Source organism: Anarrhichthys ocellatus, unplaced genomic scaffold (assembly GCF_004355925.1).
Source record: "Anarrhichthys ocellatus isolate YVR2014 unplaced genomic scaffold, GSC_Weel_1.0 scaffold275, whole genome shotgun sequence".
NCBI lineage: Eukaryota > Metazoa > Chordata > Actinopteri > Perciformes > Anarhichadidae > Anarrhichthys > Anarrhichthys ocellatus.
The window spans coordinates 60,582-81,413 of record NW_022280300.1 but is presented as its reverse complement, the minus strand read 5'-3'; the positions used below and the strand labels follow the sequence as shown (position 1 = coordinate 81,413).

At 43.1% G+C, this 20,832-nt stretch overlaps 2 protein-coding genes across 2 annotated transcripts in view; one reads left to right on the top strand and one right to left on the bottom strand.

The window, feature by feature from the left end:
• Positions 1–5,537: 5,537 nt before the first annotated feature.
• aldh16a1 (aldehyde dehydrogenase 16 family, member A1) lies at positions 5,538–14,468 on the bottom strand. Its single transcript, XM_031879486.1, has 17 exons — positions 13,147–14,468; positions 11,441–11,540; positions 11,213–11,339; positions 10,980–11,137; positions 10,813–10,890; positions 10,380–10,567; positions 10,077–10,235; positions 9,789–9,947; positions 9,405–9,561; positions 9,060–9,135; positions 8,814–8,919; positions 8,574–8,710; positions 8,116–8,286; positions 7,049–7,253; positions 6,759–6,944; positions 6,461–6,586; positions 5,538–6,306 (listed from the first exon to the last, which is right to left on the bottom strand). The coding sequence occupies exons 1-17, from the start codon at positions 13,234–13,236 to the stop codon at positions 6,139–6,141; spliced, it is 2,391 nt and encodes a 796-aa protein (XP_031735346.1). The 5' UTR covers positions 13,237–14,468; the 3' UTR covers positions 5,538–6,138.
• The window catches only part of LOC116401196 (histone acetyltransferase KAT7-like), a 23,089-nt gene continuing 16,090 nt past the window's right edge, over positions 13,834–20,832 (top strand). Inside the window, exons 1-2 of the mRNA XM_031879487.1 lie at positions 13,834–14,067; positions 15,891–16,035. Of these exons, the coding sequence (XP_031735347.1) occupies positions 14,053–14,067; positions 15,891–16,035 (160 nt within the window). The 5' untranslated portion in view covers positions 13,834–14,052. The remainder of the gene's footprint in view (positions 14,068–15,890; positions 16,036–20,832) is intronic.

Here is a 20,832-nt window from a genome sequence, read left to right as displayed (position 1 = left end):
ATCTCCTCACGGTCCGCTGAGCTGTTCGGGGGGTTCATGCCTGTGCATCAGACAGGTGAAAGGTCACGGCGAGAGAAAGGCTTGTGGGAGCATGAGGGACGGTAAAAATGAATTCGTATTGAAATTTGAGTGTTGAGATCAAAATATAAATAATCTGTCTCCATCAGTGTTTTTTTTTTTATTTGACAGAAATTCCACAGAAAACACATTGCATGTTGCGATATGTTCGCTTTTCAATATATTCGTCCCATCATTGATGGTAGTTAGCATAGCATCCAGGCTAGTTAACATAACTGCTACATTCCAGCTGTCTCAGTTTACATTTTTTTATTTTTAACGATGACGTAATCACGTAACACACTCCAGACTTTTATGAGGAGTGACACCATAGTTTCCAGCCAGGTGTTAATCTTGATGAGAGTGTAGTGTGGTTGGTATGGCCGCAGTGCAAAGGGCCACACTTTGATTTAAAAAGCGACACGCTCTCTGAAGATGCATTCATTTTTCAGGAACGACCTCGACTACTTTGCCCTCATCCCATCTTGTCTAAGCCAGATTCTTCACATTGTAGTATTCAGGAGGCCTTCGTTCTAGGAACTTCCAGGATCGCTCAGGTGGTTTGTTGTTGGCTTCAGAAGCAGATGACTCAGCTCCTTTCACAGAAGTTACATCACTCTTGTATACAGGATCTCAACCTGCATGGAAACTTGTTAATGTTAGTAAAATAAAATGACCACTTCTGGGTCAAATCCTGGCATGAACATATATGTCATAACTCAAGGTTACTTTGTGTAATAATGTACACAACACATAGAAATGTTAGGTGCGCTATAAACAGGAAGACAGGGGTTGATTATGTCAGATCCCCTGTAGTAAAAAGCACTTTAACCTTTCACGCAATTAAACTTCATTTGAAAAGATAAGAACTTGCCAATACAGCACAATTTCTATGGTTGTACTCACTTTATATCCCACATTCTCTTACTTGGAATAAAGTGACTCAGCACTTCGGAACAGCAGCCGTCTTTATTTTGTGCTGTGTCACGAAGCAAGTTTAGTCGGCCTTAATCACACAAAAGTGGTGTCAGGTTCAGCTGAGGTTTGTGCTGAGTCATTGTTGTGACTCAGCATTCCACAGTCTCAAGGGCCGAGTCTTGTGACCGAAGGATGTGTCTGACGGCAACTTCACACCTCAGGGCTCAGCCGGCTGGAACCGGTTTGAGGGGAAAAAAAGGAACCTGAAACAAGATGGGATTTTACTGAATGATGATGTTGCTGATTTAAACAAAGTGTGTCTGCTGGACTTGACCACTAAAAACCTCTTCTAGAATGACAGTAAACTCAAAAGCAAGTTAGGCTTCTCTGTATTTTGGATCTCATTGACCTTTTTTCCTGAATGAGCATCAATTAACTGACCAACAGGCCGGAGTAACCATCCATAACGCCGTGCACTACTCTGGAGAAAAACACAAGTTTTTTATAAATCTCCAAATTGGGATATGATTGATTTTAATTATGTTTTTTATACAGCGAGACACCACAGAGTCCTTCTCTGGAAACACACACACACACACACACACACGCACACACACACACACACACACACACACACACACATTTCAGTGTGAACTTGGACATGGAAACAAACTCACAAGGAATGTTTGTGCCTCAGCAAACAGGTTACAGTATAATGAACAGTGATACAGGTGTGCAGTACATGTCTAGACTGCGTTCACACACGATTGATCATTTTTCAGTCATTAACAGAATTCTAAGGCAGATGTGGTTTCAGTTTGCAGACTAAACAAAGGGATGTATTGTCGTAAAAAACAAATGCAACAGACATTTATATTTGAATGAAACAATCTGCTATTGTACCTCTGATACTTTGTCACTTCCAAATATATATATATATATATATACAGTGGTCAGCCACCAATTGTGCAAGTTCTCCCACTTAAAAAGATGAGAGATGCCTGTAATTTTCATCATAGGTACACTTCAACTATGAGAGACAGAATGGGGGGAAAGAATCCAGGAAATCACATTGTAGGATTTTTAATGAATTAATTGGTAAATTCCTCGGTAACATAAGTATTTGGTCACCTAAAAACAAGCAAGATTTCTGGCTCTCACAGACCTGTAACTTCTTCTTTAAGAGGCTCCTCTGTCCTCCACTCGTTACCTGTATTAATGGCACCTGTTTGAACTCGTTATCAGTATAAAAGACACCTGTCCACAACCTCAAACAGTCACACTCCAAACTCCACTATGGCCAAGACCAAAGAGCTGTCAAAGGACACCAGAAACAAAATTGTAGACCTGCACCAGGCTGGGAAGACTGAATCTGCAATAGGCTCCACGCAAGATCTCACCCCGTGGGGTCAAAATGATCACAAGAACGGTGAACAAAAATCCCAGAACCACACGGGGGGACCTAGTGAATGACCTGCAGAGAGCTGGGACCAAAGTAACAAAGGCTACCATCAGTAACACACTACGCCGCCAGGGACTCAAATCCTGCAGTGCCAGACGTGTCCCCCTGCTTAAGCCAGTACATGTCCAGGCCCGTCTGAAGTTTGCTAGAGAGCATTTGGATGATCCAGAAGAGGATTGGGAGAATGTCATATGGTCAGATGAAACCAAAATAGAACTTTTTGGTAAAAACTCAAGTCGTCGTGTTTGGAGGAGAAAGAATGCCGAGTTGCATCCAAAGAACACCATACCTACTGTGAAGCATGGGGGTGGAAACATCATGCTTTGGGGCTGTTTTTCTGCAAGGGGACCAGGACGACTGATCCGTGTAAAGGAAAGAATGAATGGGGCCATGTATCGTGAGATTTTGAGTGGAAACCTCCTTCCATCAGCAAGGGCATTGAAGATGAAACGTGGCTGGGTCTTTCAGCATGACAATGATCCCAAACACACCGCCCGGGCAACGAAGGAGTGGCTTCATAAGAAGCATTTCAAGGTCCTGGAGTGGCCTAGCCAGTCTCCAGATCTCAACCCCATAGAAAATATATGTATATGTGTATATATATATATATGTGTGTGTATATGTGTATATATGTGTATGTGTATATACAGTGGGTACGGAAAGTATTCAGACCCCTTTAAATTTTCCACTCTTTGTTTCATTGCAGCCATTTACTAAAATCAAAAAAGTTCATTTTATTTCTCATTAATGTACACTCAGCACCCCAACTTGACAGAAAAAAACAAATGTAGAAATTTTTGCAAATTTATTAAAAAAGAAAAACTGAAATATCACATGGTCATAAGTATTCAGACCCTTTGCTGTGACACTCATATTTAACTCACATGCTGTTCATTTCTTCTGATCCTCCTTGAGATGGTTCTACTCCTTCATTGGAGTCCAGCTGTGTTTAATTAAACTGATTGGACTTGATTAGGAAAGGCACACACCTGTCTATATAAGACCTTACAGCTCACAGTGCATGTCAGAGCAAATGAGAATCATGAGGTCGAAGGAACTGCCCAAGGAGCTCAGAGACAGAATTGTGGCAAGGCACAGATCTGGCCAAGGTTACAAAAGAATTTCTGCAGCACTCAAGGTTCCTAAGAGCACAGTGGCCTCCATAATCCTTAAATGGAAGAAGTTTGGGACGACCAGAACTCTTCCTAGACCTGGCCGTCCAGCCAAACTGAGCAATCGTGGAAGAAGAGCCTTGGTGAGAGAGGTAAAGAAGAACCCAAAGATCACTGTGGCTGAGCTCCAGAGATGCAGTAGGGAGATGGGAGAAAGTTCCACAAAGTCAACTATCACGGCAGCCCTCCACCAGTCGGGGCTTTATGGCAGAGTGGCCCGACGGAAGTCTCTCCTCAGTGCAAGACATATGAAAGCCTGCATAGAGTTTGCCAAAAAACACATGAAGGACTCCCAGACTATGAGAAATAAGATTCTCTGGTCTGATGAGACCAAGATTGAACTTTTTGGCGTTAATTCTAAGTGGTATGTGTGGAGAGAACCAGGCACTGCTCATCACCTGCCCAATACAATCCCAACAGTGAAACATGGTGGTGGCAGCATCATGCTATGGGGGTGTTTTTCAGCTGCAGGGACAGGACGACTGGTTGCAATTGAAGGAAAGATAAATGCGGCCAAGTACAGAGATATCCTGGAAGAAAACCTCTTCCAGAGTGCTCTGGACCTCAGACTGGGCCGAAGGTTGACCTTCCAACAAGACAATGACCCCAAGCACACAGCTAAAATAACAAAGGAGTGGCTTCGGAACAACTCTGTGACCATTCTTGACTGGCCCAGCCAGAGCCCTGACCTAAACCCAATTGAGCATCTCTGGAGAGACCTGAAAATGGCTGTCCACCAACGTTCACCATCCAACCTGACGGAACTGGAGAGGATCTGCAAGGAAGAATGGCAGAGGATCCCCAAATCCAGGTGTGAAAAACTTGTTGCATCATTCCCAAGAAGACTCATGGCTGTACTAGCTCAAAAGGTGCTTCTACTCAATACTGAGCAAAGGGTCTGAATACTTATGACCATGTGATATTTCAGTTTTTCTTTTTTAATAAATTTGCAAAAATTTCTACATTTGTTTTTTTCTGTCAAGATGGGGTGCTGAGTGTACATTAATGAGAAATAAAATGAACTTTTTTTGATTTTAGCAAATGGCTGCAATGAAACAAAGTGAAAAATTTAAAGAGGTCTGAATACTTTCCGTACCCACTGTATATGTGTATATGTGTATATTAGTATTCTGAAGACTTTTTTTATCCAAGGCTCTGCTTCCTACGGAAGCCCTGACAGGCAGGTGTGAATATTATTTCCATTTTCTAAGTCTGATCTAAATTGTTTATGACTGAAGAACAGATGTTTTCCCTAATGGCAGATTAGCGTCGACTAAAAAACACGACAAATTCAAACTCACTTGGAAGAAAACAGTGCTTTTAGTCGTATTTAAAACATGTGGGAGCAGGCATTCTGTCATGTTGTTGTATGGTCTGACCTAAACTTGAACACATTTGGCACAATGTCAGTGTAACACTGTGACAGCTCCAGCTCCAATGGATGTTTCCCATGTCTGAGATATCTTTTAATTATCAATAAATCCTGTCGGAACACCAAAACCAACAATGATCCGATGAGCTGGAAGAATCTGTGTAGACTTCCTTCATTGTCTTCTTGACAATGAAGGAAGGACTTGGCTCTGTGTTTATACTGCTTCACTAGTTTGAGGTGAGCGGAATAATCAACACTGATCGTCTCTATGGTCAAGAAGGCAGATGTAATGAACGCTCCCCCGTTGTAGACGATTCCCGTTTTAGTATAAGTGACAATTTGATTTAATGCTATGTTAATACATCAGCCAGCACGTGGATCTGAAAGTATTTCTATTTTAAGTAGAAATGTTTCCTGTATTTATAAGTGCTTTCAGATTTATTTTCTCAAAGTGAATCTTATGTTCTCATTCTGCTCACTCACTCGTAACCCGTTAATAATAAATCCCAGCTGATCACGTCCTTCCGTCTCTGATGCTGATCTGATGTTAAGAGCATTTTGAAGGAGACTCAACATGTAGTTGCATTTTGTTTTATTATATTTCAAACAGATAACAGGACAGTTTCATATTTTAACTTCATTTTAAAGTTGCATGTTCATTTATAAAGTATTTCATAAGATCTCGGGGCTGTTGAAACCGCAAGCTGTTGACAATGTACTTTTATGATATCAATTTCCTTGGTTGTAACATTTCCATGATTATAAAAAGTATGTTAACTTCTGTTTCTTTGATCTTGTTGATGAGGTGGACCTTTGGGTTTAGTCTCTGTGGCTGGCTGCTTGGTTCCACATTTCTGTACTTCATACAACTTCCTACTGGGCCATAAAATGTTGGAATAAATCTCTGAATCACAGGACTCCACAAAAACATGAATAAGAAATTGTGGAAAAAACAAAAAGGAGCCATCTGAGTTGACAAAGTCAACAGGTGTCATCTAGATTTGGTCACAGCTCATTTTTTTTATCCTTCCTGTCAAATCTACATCCTACATTCACACTTTAACTCTACAGGCTGATGTTAAAACGGTGGAAATCTGCAACTCTTCTCTCCCCCTATCTAGCTTTCCTGTCACCTTCCCCCTTTCATTCTCGTATTTTCATGCAGTCGGTATCCAGACACTCTTCCACTGAATGGCGCTTCTCCACGTCTCCTCCAGGAGAGAGGGGTGAGACTGAGCCCAGTCCTTCCCTCCATCCTCCTTCTGGCAGGACAGGCACAGGGTCTTCAGAGGGCTGGTGCAGGAGTACTGGAGGTACTGACAGCCCTACGGAAGGAACACAGAGAGCCGGGGTGAAGATCATAGTATGTGGGCGGCGCTACTGTTCATTTCGAAGGGAAGACTTAATCGAACCCCCACGCCTCTTTTCTCCCAAGTTGAAATTTGAACACTGGTGCATGTGTTGGTGTTTAGTGCTCACCTCAGCACTGCCCCAGTACCAGATGGCCTTGATGACGCTGTGAGTAGCCAGGGCCACTGTCAGCTGGTCTCTACTTCCCGTAATGATGTTTACCAACCCTGCTGGCAGGTCTGAAGACTGGAGCACCTGAGGAGGAAGAGGAAGAGGAAGATCAGTGTTTATAGATACATACACACACTCACTCGCTCTCGTATTTGGCTACTATTTTGTGGTAAAAGCTTTAATTGTGAAGCATTTTTCTAACTTTTTTCTAACGTTTTGACTAACAGCCCAGCACGTTTAACATCTCGTCACTCGCCTGAATGAACGCCAAGGCCGGTAGTGGATACTTCTGACCGGGGACCATGACGACGGCGTTGCCATTGCCGACGGCTGCCCCGAGAAGTGTCACCATGGAGAGGAGGGGAGTGTTGTCGGGGAGGACGATCCCCACGACTCCCAGGGCTTCAGGGAGGGAGAGAGCAGAGCCACACTGTGGCAGAGGCTGGAGGAGAGCGACACAACAACAAAGACATGCAGGTTATTCATAATTGATCGTCATTAGAGAAGAGTTTTTAGAAACTTTGTATGATATAAAAAAAGCCTCACCGGAGTTCCTCCTTGGACTTTGTCACAGTAAGCCGCCCAATCACTGAGCCTGGCGATGCTGAGCTCCACCTCCTCATCAGCCTTGTCCATTGAGAGGCTGGTCTGAGCATTGATTGATGCTGCTAAGTCCCGCCTCTTGGCCTCCAGCCCCTTGGCCAGAGAGTAGAGAGACTGAGCGCGTGCAGACGGACTCTTTTTCATCCAGCTAGGGGAGGGGACGGATGTTTAGAGAAATAAAGTGGTTTATATGTCTTAACTATTATTTTGGTTAAGACATATAAACTGGGAATGATGGTTAGGAACTGTCCTGCAGACACATTCAGCGAGTAATACTGTTCTTGTAATGGTTTACGTGTACTCGCATGCTGTATGTTTATTGGATTTCAGCATGATCATCATGTGCTTTGTTTATATTCTGCGTATGACTCATTAAATGTCAATGTTGGACTTTGACTGGTGATAAACACACACAGCCGGGTTGTGAAATACTTTGCTGTCTCTGTGGATTGTACTCATGTTTGTCCTTGTGAGCGTCTAAAAACCGGAATTAATGTCTCGAATAAAAAAAGGCCAAATTTCACCTCTGAAAGTTTTCTATGAGCAAAAATGGATTAAAGATCCGTCTAGCCTGAAAAATATGTTTGAAATTTTAAGTAAGAAAAGAAGTGTGTTTATTTAGTGTGGTGAGCAAATGTTGTTGACTTGTTGCTTTTCTATTATTTATCATTACTCAGTTAAATATTTGCCCTTGTTGCAACAGTTTATATTGCCTAGGTATATCCAAATGGACATTGGACATTTAAATGTGTCCACTATGGGCTCTTCGAAAACCCAACAAGTACCTATTTGCAGTGGGCGATTTGTTCATTTTCAACCCCCCCCCCCCTTTGTCAACTCAAAGGGTGTTGAGTTGACAAAATCAACTCAACACCCCCTCTGCCTCTACATGTTCTCTGCTACTAGGGGATGGAGAGGGTGGGATGGCATCGCCTCACATCGCCTACTGCCGCTTTGTGTTTAACCCGACTTGAGAGACTTTGTGTATCTCTGTGTGGTAAAGCTCTCACCCAGGCTGGACTTTGACAGCAGCCTCCACGGCGTTTCGGACGTCTTTTCGGCCTCCATCCGGACAGTAGGCTAAAACACTGCCGCCCCCTGGTGACTGCACAGCCACACTGCAGCCAGACACGGACTTACATGGCTTACCGCCGACAAACTGCAGGTAGACCTTTGGAGTACTGAGGGGTGAGGAGGGAGGAAGAGAGGGATTGAGTGAGGCATGTGGACAGATGTGCATTAAATTACATACTCTTTTTCATTCTGTTCAAACCCAGAATTAAAAAACTAACTTTTTCAATCCGATCAATAACTTTATTCAAATTGAGGATTTTTTTTTATTGTTTTTAAAAGTCAAAAGTTTCAAATAAACAATAAAGACATTTGGTACAGCCCTGATACTAATACTATGTTAATAATGTGCAGCTATGATGCCTTGTGTCACCTTATGAAAACATTATAAACCCACCTGGCAGGGTCTGAGTCATCAGGAATGATAGCCGGGGAGGCTGCTGTTCCAAACTTTGAGTAGTCCATAAAGACAGGGGAGGAGCGAGGAAGAGGAGGGCAGGAAGAGGAGGACGGGCGTAGAAACTGGTACAGACCCTGGAAGACAGCGGAGAGGAGGCAGTTATGTTTGTTCCCGTGGCCGGTGATTAAGTAACGCAGTGAAGGGAGTCGGGACAAAGTCAAAACTGTAAGTGAATACCTCCTGTCCTCCGTCAGTGCAGGTGCCGCTGTCTTTGTGACCAGAGACGGGCAGACAGGGGTCAGACACCGAGTGGGAATTCACCCACACTGAGCCCACTGACAGACTGAGGAGAAGACAACAGCAGACAGGAAACAGATAGAGAGATAGGAAACATTTAGTACAGTGAAGGTTTACAACTAAAAAGAAAAAAGGTGATTGTGGAAGAAGACAAAGAGGAGGGAGAGGAACAGAACAAGTGTGTACCTCTTAGCCGCCTCCAAAGCCAGTGTGAGGTCTTCAGTCCAGATGGAGGCTGCCTGGCCATGAGGACTGTGGTTCCCTGTAGAGGACAGAGACTGTTACTGTGGTGCAATAGTAAAATACAAAGAGCTTTACTCCTCTGAAGTCTGTTTTACTGAACACAAAACAGTGGAAAAGAAGTGTAGAGGCCACTACAAGCTCTCATAAACTCACTGGGATGAAGTACCGACGGTAAAATGCTCCACATGATATCTTAACGAGGTCTCTCACAAAGCGCTCGAAGGGAAATTAACTGTCCAAAGTCAGATAACTCCTTCAACTATCTACATTCATGGAGGCTTTCCTTACCAAGGGCCACTGCTTCTGTGTTGCTTCTGAAAGTCATGAGAGGCAGCAGGGGTCCGGGAGGGGGGATGACCACAAACGGAGAGGAGGGGGCCGCCCCGCAGAGCACCGTGGGAGGGTACTGAGCCCCTGAAGGGGGGGCAGCGCAGGACTGAACCAGCTGGGGGACCAGAGAGAGAAAAAGTAAGAAAACAAAAAGAAACCTGTAGGTCACGGCTCATTACCTACTCTTTGGTCTTGGGATACATAAAAAAAAAATACATAATTCAAGTCCAGTTAGTTTCTTTCGCCTCAATTATAGTCACGGTGTGAACCTACTCTCCTCTCAGTCACATATTTGGACCATCACTGCAGCTAATGAAGCTTTTCTTTGCGTTTCTGACTAACCGTGGCCCCCTGCTGCTGAGCACCCTGTACTGCAGAGTCCACCAGGCCCCTGTCCCCGTCACTGTGCAGGGCCACACACTTCATCCCTGCCATACGGTGCCTGAGACGGGCCACAACGCTGTCCAGCACACTCTCCTGCACGCACAGCACCCAGTGGACCTGAGCGGAGAGAGAGGAAGGGAAAAATGTTAACGGGACGGTTCGGATTTTTTGAAGTGGGGTTGTGCGAGGTACTTATAATAATAATCAGTGCATCTACTATAGAGGATACTCTTTAGTGTAACTCACCTCTCTTTTCTTCTTGAAGGCCACCTCTATCACTGCGTCCACTGCGCTGTCGATGTCGGCGGACTCAAAGATGATGAAGGGACACCTGGCGCCGATGTTCGGGGAGACAGAAACGGGAACGCCCATCCCCGCTGTGGCCTTACACAGCGACACCCCGTCCTGAAAGAGAGAGAAACATTGTTGCAATGAAGCAGGAAATGTTGGTAACATTTAAAAACAGTTTTGAAAGCTATTTCTAACAAATGCACAGAAGGGCTGTCAACGCTCTAGTCAGGAATGTTACAGCAGTTTCCTCACACGTACCTGCTTGTTGCCGCTGTAGGTGACGGAGCTGATGCTGGCGTTCTGGGCCACGCTGGCACCCAGCGACATGTCACTTCCTGTTAAGACATTAAGAGCCCCGGCAGGAAGTCCTGCTCCCATAATAAGCTGCGCCAATAGGAGCGCTGGGGGGGCGCTGGTCCGACCAGGGACGACGATAACGGAGTTGCCTAGAAGGAGGCAGAATAAATCAGAACTCAAAACAGAACATTATGAACAAAAATTGGATTTGATCAAAGGTGGAAATTTAGGCAAAATACTAGTTTGATAACAAATTATCCATAAGCAAAAACACCACATATTTAATGGTTTCGGCTTCTCAAATTTGTTGATGTCCCGCATCTTTCTATTCTAAGTCATTAGGAAACTTTTTCCATGTGTGTTTAATTGTGTGTGTGTTGTGTGTGTGTGTTACCCATGGCCAGTGCTGGTAGGACTTTGAGCATTAGGGAATAGAGAGAGCAGTCATCAGAGGAGACTACTGCCACCACACCTGGGAAACAGGAAAAACAAAAAAGGTTAAAAATAAATAAATAACTACCCGGAAATGAATACCAACACCAAATCCCCTGTTAACCTCACCCAGTGGCATCCAGTTGGCGATGAGAGTGTCTCTGAGCTGCGCCCAGCTGCTGTAGTACTGCAGCAGTCGGACGAGGCTGGAGAGCGAGCAGGACGCCTCGCACAGCTCGCACAGCTCCGACACGCACGGGCCGTGCTGCCCGAGAACGCTCGCCGACCTGTCAGCATAGAACGGGGCCGTTAATCAGTCAGCTCTGAGGTTCCTGGGATGTGTAGAGGCGAGTTTGTCCTACCTGAGCAGCACTTTGGCCCTCTGGTAGCAGCTCAGGTCCCCCCAAGCCTTGTGGCCCTTAACGGCAGAGGAGGCACACTGGGAAACGTCGTCCTGCGCGGCGCACACTGTGCTGCACACGTTACCGCCTGGAGAGCAGTGAAGAACGTGCATGTACATTGTTTTTTTTAAAGAGTTAACTGGAAGCTGTGCTGTTTTTTCTTGCACGGTGATCTCAGGCTGCTCTTACCGTTAGAATCAGCCAGGGAGCGACTCTGTCTGTCTGCCGGACGGACAAACTTGCCATTGATGAACAGGCCCAGAGAACGGGAATGGTGGTCCAGCCAGGCCTGGTGGAGAAGAGAAGCGTCAGTCGATGTTCAAGCTGCTGAGGAAGCCTAAAAGATGGCGACCAAAGCCGCCTCTGAGGACGGCACCAGGCTGATGGCGTTCACCATCATTAAGAAAAATGTGTCTCTATAAGTAGACGGCACTTAAAACAGCTCCAGGTATCCAACCTGATACCGACATCAGGATGACACAGACTCCAATAGCTGGATCAGCTATCAATGACAAATCGGTCAAATCTATTCAATTCAATTCTTTGTTTATATAATATATACAAATACTGGAATTTTAACCTCGGTTTCAATTCTGACCATTAAAAGAACGATACCAGTCTCTCCTACGCAGTGAGACATCCAAAACAGGGCTTTATGATAATATAATAGACAGTTTCCCACGTCTAGAAATCATTTTTCCAAGGCGTGTCGAGGACATTTTTCAGTGAGGATCTAGCTGGTGTGACAAAAAGATGTTCCTCCCTGTGGAGGTCTGATTCAAAAGACATGGATTCTATGGCTACAACCTTTCTATGCAATCATCATCTGAACCAAACATGCGGAACAATTTAGTGATGTTCAACCATTGGGAACAAAGCAATGCTATGTAATGCCACCCGATCTTCATGTGCTACCAAGTGACGGAACTTGTGAGTGGGGGGGGGGGGGGGGATATTGACTGTAAATAGATCTCAAACTGGAACGCTGATACACTTTCAACACATTCCCAAACGATGTGAAAAGGTGTGCTCATTTTCAAAACCTGTGTGTCTGAGAGAACGGGAATATCTCTTCAGATAGACACCACCACCTCTGCTGAACAGGGACTGATAAAAGACGGGTACGCCAGTCGGAGTGCGTCAACTATTTACAGACATGAAGACCAAAGTACAGAGAATTTGTGCAAAAGGTCTGGTGTCACGTTATAATATTCCACAGCTAATATGTATCTTTAGATGGCTGTAGTCAGTCTCCTGTTCCAGTATGAAGACAGACTGCAGCATGAGGTCAACTATAAAACAATATCAGTGCTGTTATATCAAACTACCATGACAATACATTTAGTGACTGTACTGGGACATGGCACCATTTTTATTTTTTTTTAAATGCAACATGAACCAACAAATTATTATCATACAGTGTGATATGCTCTCTGAATGGTATCCAAGCTTGTAACTGCTGCTTCAGAATATATAAAAAATACGCTGATAAAGATTAAAAATCTAACAAACGACCAACCCACATTTACCAACTGCTTACATCCGGAAGTCTTAGTTGTTTGATTTTAAAGACACCGAGTGGGACTAATTGGGAAGAAAAAAAATCCCCTTTAGAGGAAACATGTGTCCAAACATCTGGCCTTAGCCTCGACACTTCATAGCTAGTGCTGTACAGTCTAAGTCACATGTTTGTCTTGTGAGTTACAGACTGCTAACAGTTAATGAACTTCACATGGGTCAAACGGTCTGACAGGAATATGCTAAACCCGAGGGAAGACAACGACGGAGAGCAGAACATGCTAATAATATTAACTCATAAGCAGCATTAATTAGTGTTATTGCAACCATTGCCGTTCAATCTCTTTTTCTGTCGTGAATGAAGCTGACAGCTTTACCTGTGCAGTGGCAGTGCTGGAAGTTGCTGCTGGTCCGTACTCCATGCTTTGAAAAATATCGCGCACTGTCTTGGCGGTGCTACCAGCCATAATAGTTACAAGTCGGTGAGGATAGAAGTCTCCCTGGCGCTTGGTATTCGTTTTCTGGGTTTGCGTTTAGGGTGAAAACGTTTGCTTGGAAGTTTATAAAGTGGTAACTGCAAGGTATTGAGGGGAGAGGGCTAGCAGGAAGGCGACTGATGTCCCACTCCACGTCAAATGCAACGTGCTGCTAGCATCCCTCCCACTTGAACAACTTGCGCTGTAGAAATGAACGTGCAGAGATAACGTGACATACGTTGAGCGAGAGGTTTCCTTTCTGCTTACTTCCGGTGTCGTGTCCGGTTTCTCAGGGTTAATTTATAAGATTGGATTTAAGCAAACAACGTAGTGTGTGCGTGTGTGTGTTTTTATAAGCTACCGACAGCTATTTTAAATATATATTTTAGATGTATTTAAAATGTTGTTAAAACGATAGCTGTGTTTTAGCAAGTGGTTCCGCTCTGTGCTACGTGACACATGTTTGTAATTACTGTGAGCAGCTAATTAGATAACAGTTTAGTAACTGACCTATAATAAGTATTTGTCAACTTTACATTTTAGAAATTTGAGATACTTTACAACTCTTGCCATTATCCGTTGAATCAAAGGACCACCGCAGCTTCATGTTCCACACGGAGGCATTTTGTCAACGGACCCGAAAAACGAACGCGTACTCACAAGGAAGTGCGGAAAATTGGTGCGCCTTTTTCAGCTGAGTTGGCTCATATCAAAAGCTGGTGATTTGTTGTTCTTATCATTTATACAAGCTGAAATAAAAAAGGGAGTAGTAACCGGCCACAGGCAACACACGTAACACCTTTGAGAATGCCCCGGAGAAAGGTAAGACAGCTGTTTGCAGCAGACTCAGCCGTTAGGCTGCAGATCGGACACACAACAACATAACGTCACAGTTCATGTCAGCCAAACATCTAACTGTGTGGGAACACCTTCGACTGCATGTGAGCTGAAACGCGATTCTACAAGGCGCCATTAATAAGTTGTGGGTGTGTGTTGAATGCGGACGTTAGCAGTGTCGCTCGACTGAGCTATCGTCTTGTGCTGTTGCTCAAAGCTACGCTAGCTGTTTGTTGCTGAGTTGCAAGAATGTGTTGCAGTTTATTAAGCGTCACTTCCTCGTGGTGAGAAGAGCTCTGAACATTTGGCCTTTACGAGATTTGGTCAGATTTCTACCAGCTGGCGGAGTGCATGGAGGTGCTGACCTCCGTTCGTGTCAATAACGGCCGCTTTAACTGTTGGTAAAGGAACAGGCTGTCTTTTGAGTGCGAGGATGGAAACGAAGCGTCCGCACCAAAACAACGCTGTCATTGGACAGAATCTGGACAGGCGTTGCGTTCATTGGTCCGACTCTCTCAAACCCCGCCTCCTCTTTAATGTGATTGGTCGTAAAAAAATAATTCCCAACATGAAGTCCTCAGCTTCTTGTTGTGAAGTTGTCAAACGCGCTTAACGTCAAATGTGCGCTGTGGTCCACGCTGTAGTGTAGAATTTTTTTCATTTGTTTATTGTTTGTTACTGTCTTCTAGTACTATTAAAATGTAGTTTAATTTTTGTTACAATTAATAGACAAGAAGCCTTACTTATAATGTATAGTTATTTTTGCACAATTGCCACATTAATTCATATTAAGCATTGTACAGTGTACACTGGCACAGGGTACTCTCTTGCATAAAGTCTTATTTTAATTTGATTTGTATATGTGAGTAGCTTTAATATCATTTTGATTCATGGTGTAGCTCTTCTAATGTTGACCTTTTTTCTGTCTCTATCGCGTAACACCTACTTCAACCCCGTGTGCATCAATAAAAGGTTATCATATCCTATTAATATATTTTCTTGGGTGGCCCTGTGTAAAATCAATGTGCCATATGTAATAATTAGAAAAATATATAAATATGATTGTAAACTAAATATGAATTGAGTAAAATACAGAAAAATATACACATTATTATTGCACCCCATTAATTCATATTAAACAATTGTGGGTTGCCTAGTCCTATAACATTACATTTTGGTTATTATTTCAGAGGGTACTCGAGTCCTCTTGCCCCACCCCCACCCTGCCGGATTTTTGTGTCTCTGGTGGGGTGAGGTGAGCATCACCCCATTCATTCCGTGTGGCCGGCAGATAGGCAGCCTGCACTTTCGACAAATTATGCAGTGACACAAGTTCATGGGACGTTTCATTAGTTCATTTGTCTTTGCCGAGTTGTGCGTTTTTTTTTTGTTTTTTTTTGGGTAAATGTCTTCTAGTCCACTTAATTGACTACAAACTGGAGATTCTCGCGGAAGGTGCACTCCGGCGTTGGGGCAAATTGGGGTTGGTACAATAGATGCGATCGGCGTTAATCGGATTGTCCCCGTGTCAATGGCGATTAGCCTTATTTTAAGCATTTATCCATCGTGGCAAGAGGGGGCTCAGAGCCGGAGGAGATGCGGAGGGGGTGACGCTCCTCCCCCAGCATGGGATCTTTGTTGAATTACCCGATGGTAAAATAAAACAAACAAACAACAACAAACACACACAAAGCTTTGCTAACATCAGCCTCACATAATTTTGCTAACTCGTCTGATACTTATTTTTGCTGACAGTCCCGATTTTGACTTTAATCACGCTGATAGCTGATGAACGTTGTGGTTTGCAGAGGACCGCCGGCAGCAGCTCGGACGGGACGGAGGACTCGGATTTTTCTGCCGACCTCGAGCACGCGGAAGCTTCCGAGAGCGTGCACAGGCGCAGCAGCACGCGCTTGACTCGCGCTTCACTGCGCCTCAGTCGGAGCTCACAAGGTAAACGTTTCAAGTTTTTGTCTTTTTTGTAAATAGTCCAATGTAGAAAGAACAAAAATTATATATTATTAACTAATTTCATATATTCATATTCAATAAGTAAGAACAATAAGAAGATAGGGATGATACATTGTGGAATAAGAGACAACAGGAGGGTCTTTTAAAGCACTGAAAGGAATTCTTAAATGCAGGTTGTAGGTTAGCATCAGTGAGCTACATGCTAACGTGTCAGCTCTATCAAAATAGTTCTTATAGCTCAGCGGTTCCCAAACGTTTTAGGCCGCGCACCCCTTTCTACATCCCGACCGGGTTCACGCACCCCCAATCCCCCACACCTTAAAAAAAAGAAGCAACAGAGCCTATTTATAGCCGCATACAAATCGGACCAATGAGAGAACAGTTTGCTCGCGCGTGGCGTTTGTTTACAATATTTAGTCCGCTGTTAAATGTTGCAGTGTGAACACAAACCAAACAAAGGGGCAACTGCAACATTGTATCATATTAACCCCTGAATCAGAACAAAGCAAATGAACTGAAGGTGTGAAAACGCCCTGAAACACTGCAACAAAGTTTCAATAACTTTCAGTTACACAAGGCGTCACTTTTAAAGAGCAATAAGGATGGCGAGGACACACGCACAGACTCAGAGGCAGATTGCATCACATTTAATTTACAATTAACCATACATAGCATGAGACTGCAGTTGTTTTGGGCTGATTTGTAACTCCTCCAATTTTGATATAAAAAATGTAAGGGGCTTTTGACTTACACTGGCATGCTTGGTGTTCAGGTGGCGATGTAAATAAGAGGGCTTCAGACAGCTGTTAGCCAGAACCTCACTGCACCACGCACTTTGGCTTTGCATGAATGTTGCTGAATGAATGAAGTTAGCTGTTAGCTGACGTTAGCTGCACAAGCTAGGCTAGCAAGTGTAGGTAAAAGACAGTCTGGCGACAGGAGCTGAAGTGCATTTATTTATTAAATTGGACGTTTTTAATTAAAAATTTTAATCTTACAAGGGGAATTTTTATAGTTCATGTAACCGAGTCTTGGGTTCGTGTATAAGGGCACTTATCATACAGTAATAACAAGTCGGGAGATTAGACATCTTGTATCAGCCCACAGCTACTCTCTTATTATTGTTTTCTCCTTTGGCCAGAGGCGGGGGTTGCGCTTTCGCTACGGCAACCCTCAAGGGACATATCATCGTCAACACCAGAACGACAAACATGAGACAGTCTGTTACATTCATGTTTTTATTTTGTGAAAATTATATTTAATATTAATTATTACACCATTAGACCACCATTACATTTTTCCTCTCGCGCACTCCCTAGAGGCAGCTCGCGCACCCCTGGGAATCCCTGTTATAGCTCATACATTATGCATGTAGTGTTGAAGTAATTGCTTGGGTCGGTTGTATTATCAAGTTCAGGTAGTTTTAATTAGTTAGTTTCGGTTTTCGCCATGTGTTGACTGGCTTAGCATAGCATTCTACTATTAACATTGAATTGGGTCTAACTGCTGCACTGTAACACATTATAAACCTTATATTTTAAATTCAAAGTGTCACCCATGCAACGTGGTTGTAACTTTTTCTTAAAAGCCTAATGTAATAACACCAGTATTCTCTTTTCTTGGACTTTAGAAAGTTAGAAGCATATATTATTTTTTGGCCAGTTTTCCTTGTTGGTTTTAATTAAATCCATTTATTATAATCCAGTTTAGTTTTCTGCATTTTATTAGGGCCCGAGCACCGACGTAATCGGAGCGGAGGACCTATTGTTATTCTAATGTTTATTATTATTATTATTATTATTTTTATTATTATTATTATTACTTTTCCACTTTCATCGCAAAAAGGAGGTGCTTGTGATACTGGGAATTTTGTGAAATTTGGCACGCAAGCCAGAATTTGCGAAAATTGCAGTCTGATAGGGGTGTCCATCTGCGGTATGAAATATTGGCTCGATAGCTCCCCCTATTGAGTAGCCCCAACATCGGGTTTCACCTAGCTGTATGAAATTTGGTAGGTATGTGGAACGTGATGAGACGCACAAAAAATCCTCTTGGAGTTTTTCATTAAACCAAACAGGAAGTCGGCCATTTTGACTTTTATGACGTTTTTTGACCATTTCAAGGCGTTATACTTTAACGAACTCCTCCCAGAGATTTGACCCGATTGACTTCAGATTCGGTCAGTATGCTCTTGAGACCTTGGAAGTGAAAACTTACTCAAAGATCAAAAAGTTATCGAACTATGTGTCCGTGGCGTGGCGTCAAAAAAACACCATTCGCCGCGAAACAGGAAGTGGTTGTAACTCGGCCGTACATTGTCGAATCTGCTCCAAATCTCTCACATGTCATAACATCCTGACCCGGAACACATCTATGTAATAATTTAGAATCATAGTAATAGCGCCACCTAGTGGCAACAGGAAGTTGTAAGTTGTGTACTTTGACATCCTGCTCCTCACAGATTAATCAGATCCCTCTAAAATGTTGTCAGAACAGCCTTAAGACCTTGGTAATGCTTCATTGTGAAAATTGTAAGAAGTTGTTGAAGGGCGGTGACGTGGCGGCTCGGCGAATTTCGATCCTTCGCCATGAACGAATAAACTGATATAAATCAACTCCACATCATCAGATCTTTACCAGATTGCACATGTTTGATTAGACTCCCGGCCTGAAGACATCTGCAGGCCAATTTTGAATCATAGTCATAGCGCCACCTACTGGTAACAGGAAGTTAAAGTCATTATACTTTGGCTTGTTTCTCTTAGTAGGTAAATCAAATCAACATCAAATTACTTCCACACAAATGTAAGAAGTCCATGAAGCTTTTGATGTTTCGTCGAACGCCGTTGCCGTGGCGATGCAGTCTTCGCCGTTAACAACGAAGGTCATTTTGAGAGGCTAAAAATGCTCGAAACATAAGCAAACTTGGGCAAGCAGATTACAAGCCCAAAATTTAGTTGTGGAATATGATTTTATTGGTTCAGAGTGGCAAATCGGCTCAATAGCGCCCCCTACACAATTTCGACGAAGCAGCCCTCGCAGTATGTTTGACCTAGATGTATGAAATTTGGTAGGAACATGTATCACATATGGACTTAAATAAAAGTCTCTTGGGGCCATGCTCTAAACCCAACCGGAAGTCAGCCATTTTGAATTTTGTATGAATTTCTCGTGTTTTTTTTCCATTTCCAGGTGCTGTACTACCGACTCCTCCTAGGGAATTAATCCGATCAGCTTAGAATTTGGTCAGAACAATCTAAAGACCTTAGCGATTAAAAGTTACTAAAAGCTTTAGGTTTCATTGAACGACGTGGATATGGTGTGACGACCATTTTACATGGTTCACCATCATCCACCAAGCTGTTGTAACTCGACTGTACTTTGTCAAAACTGTCCCAAACTTGACATGCTTGTTGACTGTCATGGCTTTAGGACTTCTGCATGCCAATATTAACTCATAGTCATAGTGCCACCTAGTGATAAGCACGGACGTAAGCAGGATTCTATAATTACAGCGGCCCAAACACTGAACTTATTGAAAGGGTTTGTGGGCACACCATGAGAAAAAGACTTCTCTGATCTAAATATGTGCAAACTAAGATGCTTGGAGAGCAACAGTTAGATAACAGTGGATTTTCAAACCATGTCGGTGGGCATTAGTATAAATGATCTGTCCAGAGCTTCTTCATGACAATCAGGTTAAACGTTACAATGAATGCTTCACACTACAATCTAAAGTTACAGAAGAACTTAAAATGAAAACAGTGTTAAATTAAAGTGTTCAAGTAACAGCAAATGGCACTACTGTTTTGTTAACTTTCATGTAAGCCCAAATACAATCAGCAGGACACTGCAGGGAGTTGAATCCAAGCAAACTCTGTTATGTTACAAACACTGAAGCACATTCGAACACATTCATTTTCTTAATGATCTTTAAAGGCTTACATTTATGATTGTATCGGATGTACACTCAAAATATTTGAGGCTTAAGATCTGGCAACATGATCTTGCTACGCTGCTGGTCTACGCAGGAAATATCTCACTCGTGCACGCAGAGTGTGATGGTCACAGAAATTCATGGCCACGTCACCCAGAGTCCTGCCAGTACCGGGAAATACCGTTTAACTCATGCACGCAGTGTATGACCTTCACAGAAATGCATGGCCAGAGTCCTGCTAGTACCCTCGACATGCGTGAAGTTGTGAGGTCCCGGTCAATGCTGCTCACAGCTTTAATTTGTAATGAATTTTTAGTGGCTATGTTCTTCATTTCATACATATTTAATCATACATATTTATTACCGAGCCAGACATTTACAGTATAATTTAATTTAAGTGTCATTTGAATGAGGGAGGATGTTTTCGTTGTGGCTGCCGGGGGGGACTTACAACGGAGGAATAAAAGGCGACACTGTTTCCTCTGCTTATTGTTACTGAGAGAAGTTGGCTACGCTGTCCTCGTCCCTGTAGAGGCTTCATAAAAACACAGAGGCTGTTTTTTTCACAAAAAGAAGTGCATTCAGAGGTTCAGTCTTCCTTTATGCGGCGGGATTAATCTCTTCTTTATCATTGAGGCCATTTGCAACAAGTAACTCTGTCTTCTTCTTACCATTTTTGCATGGAGTTAGTCTGTTACAGACTGCTCAGGTTTAAATACATCAATCTAGAAATTACAAAACTTTTAATGCAGTTAAGTAGATAGTCTTTTGCAGTTTTTCCAGGTAGACAATTATAGTAGACAATTATTATTTATAAAAAAGTTTTTTTTTGTTTTTTATTA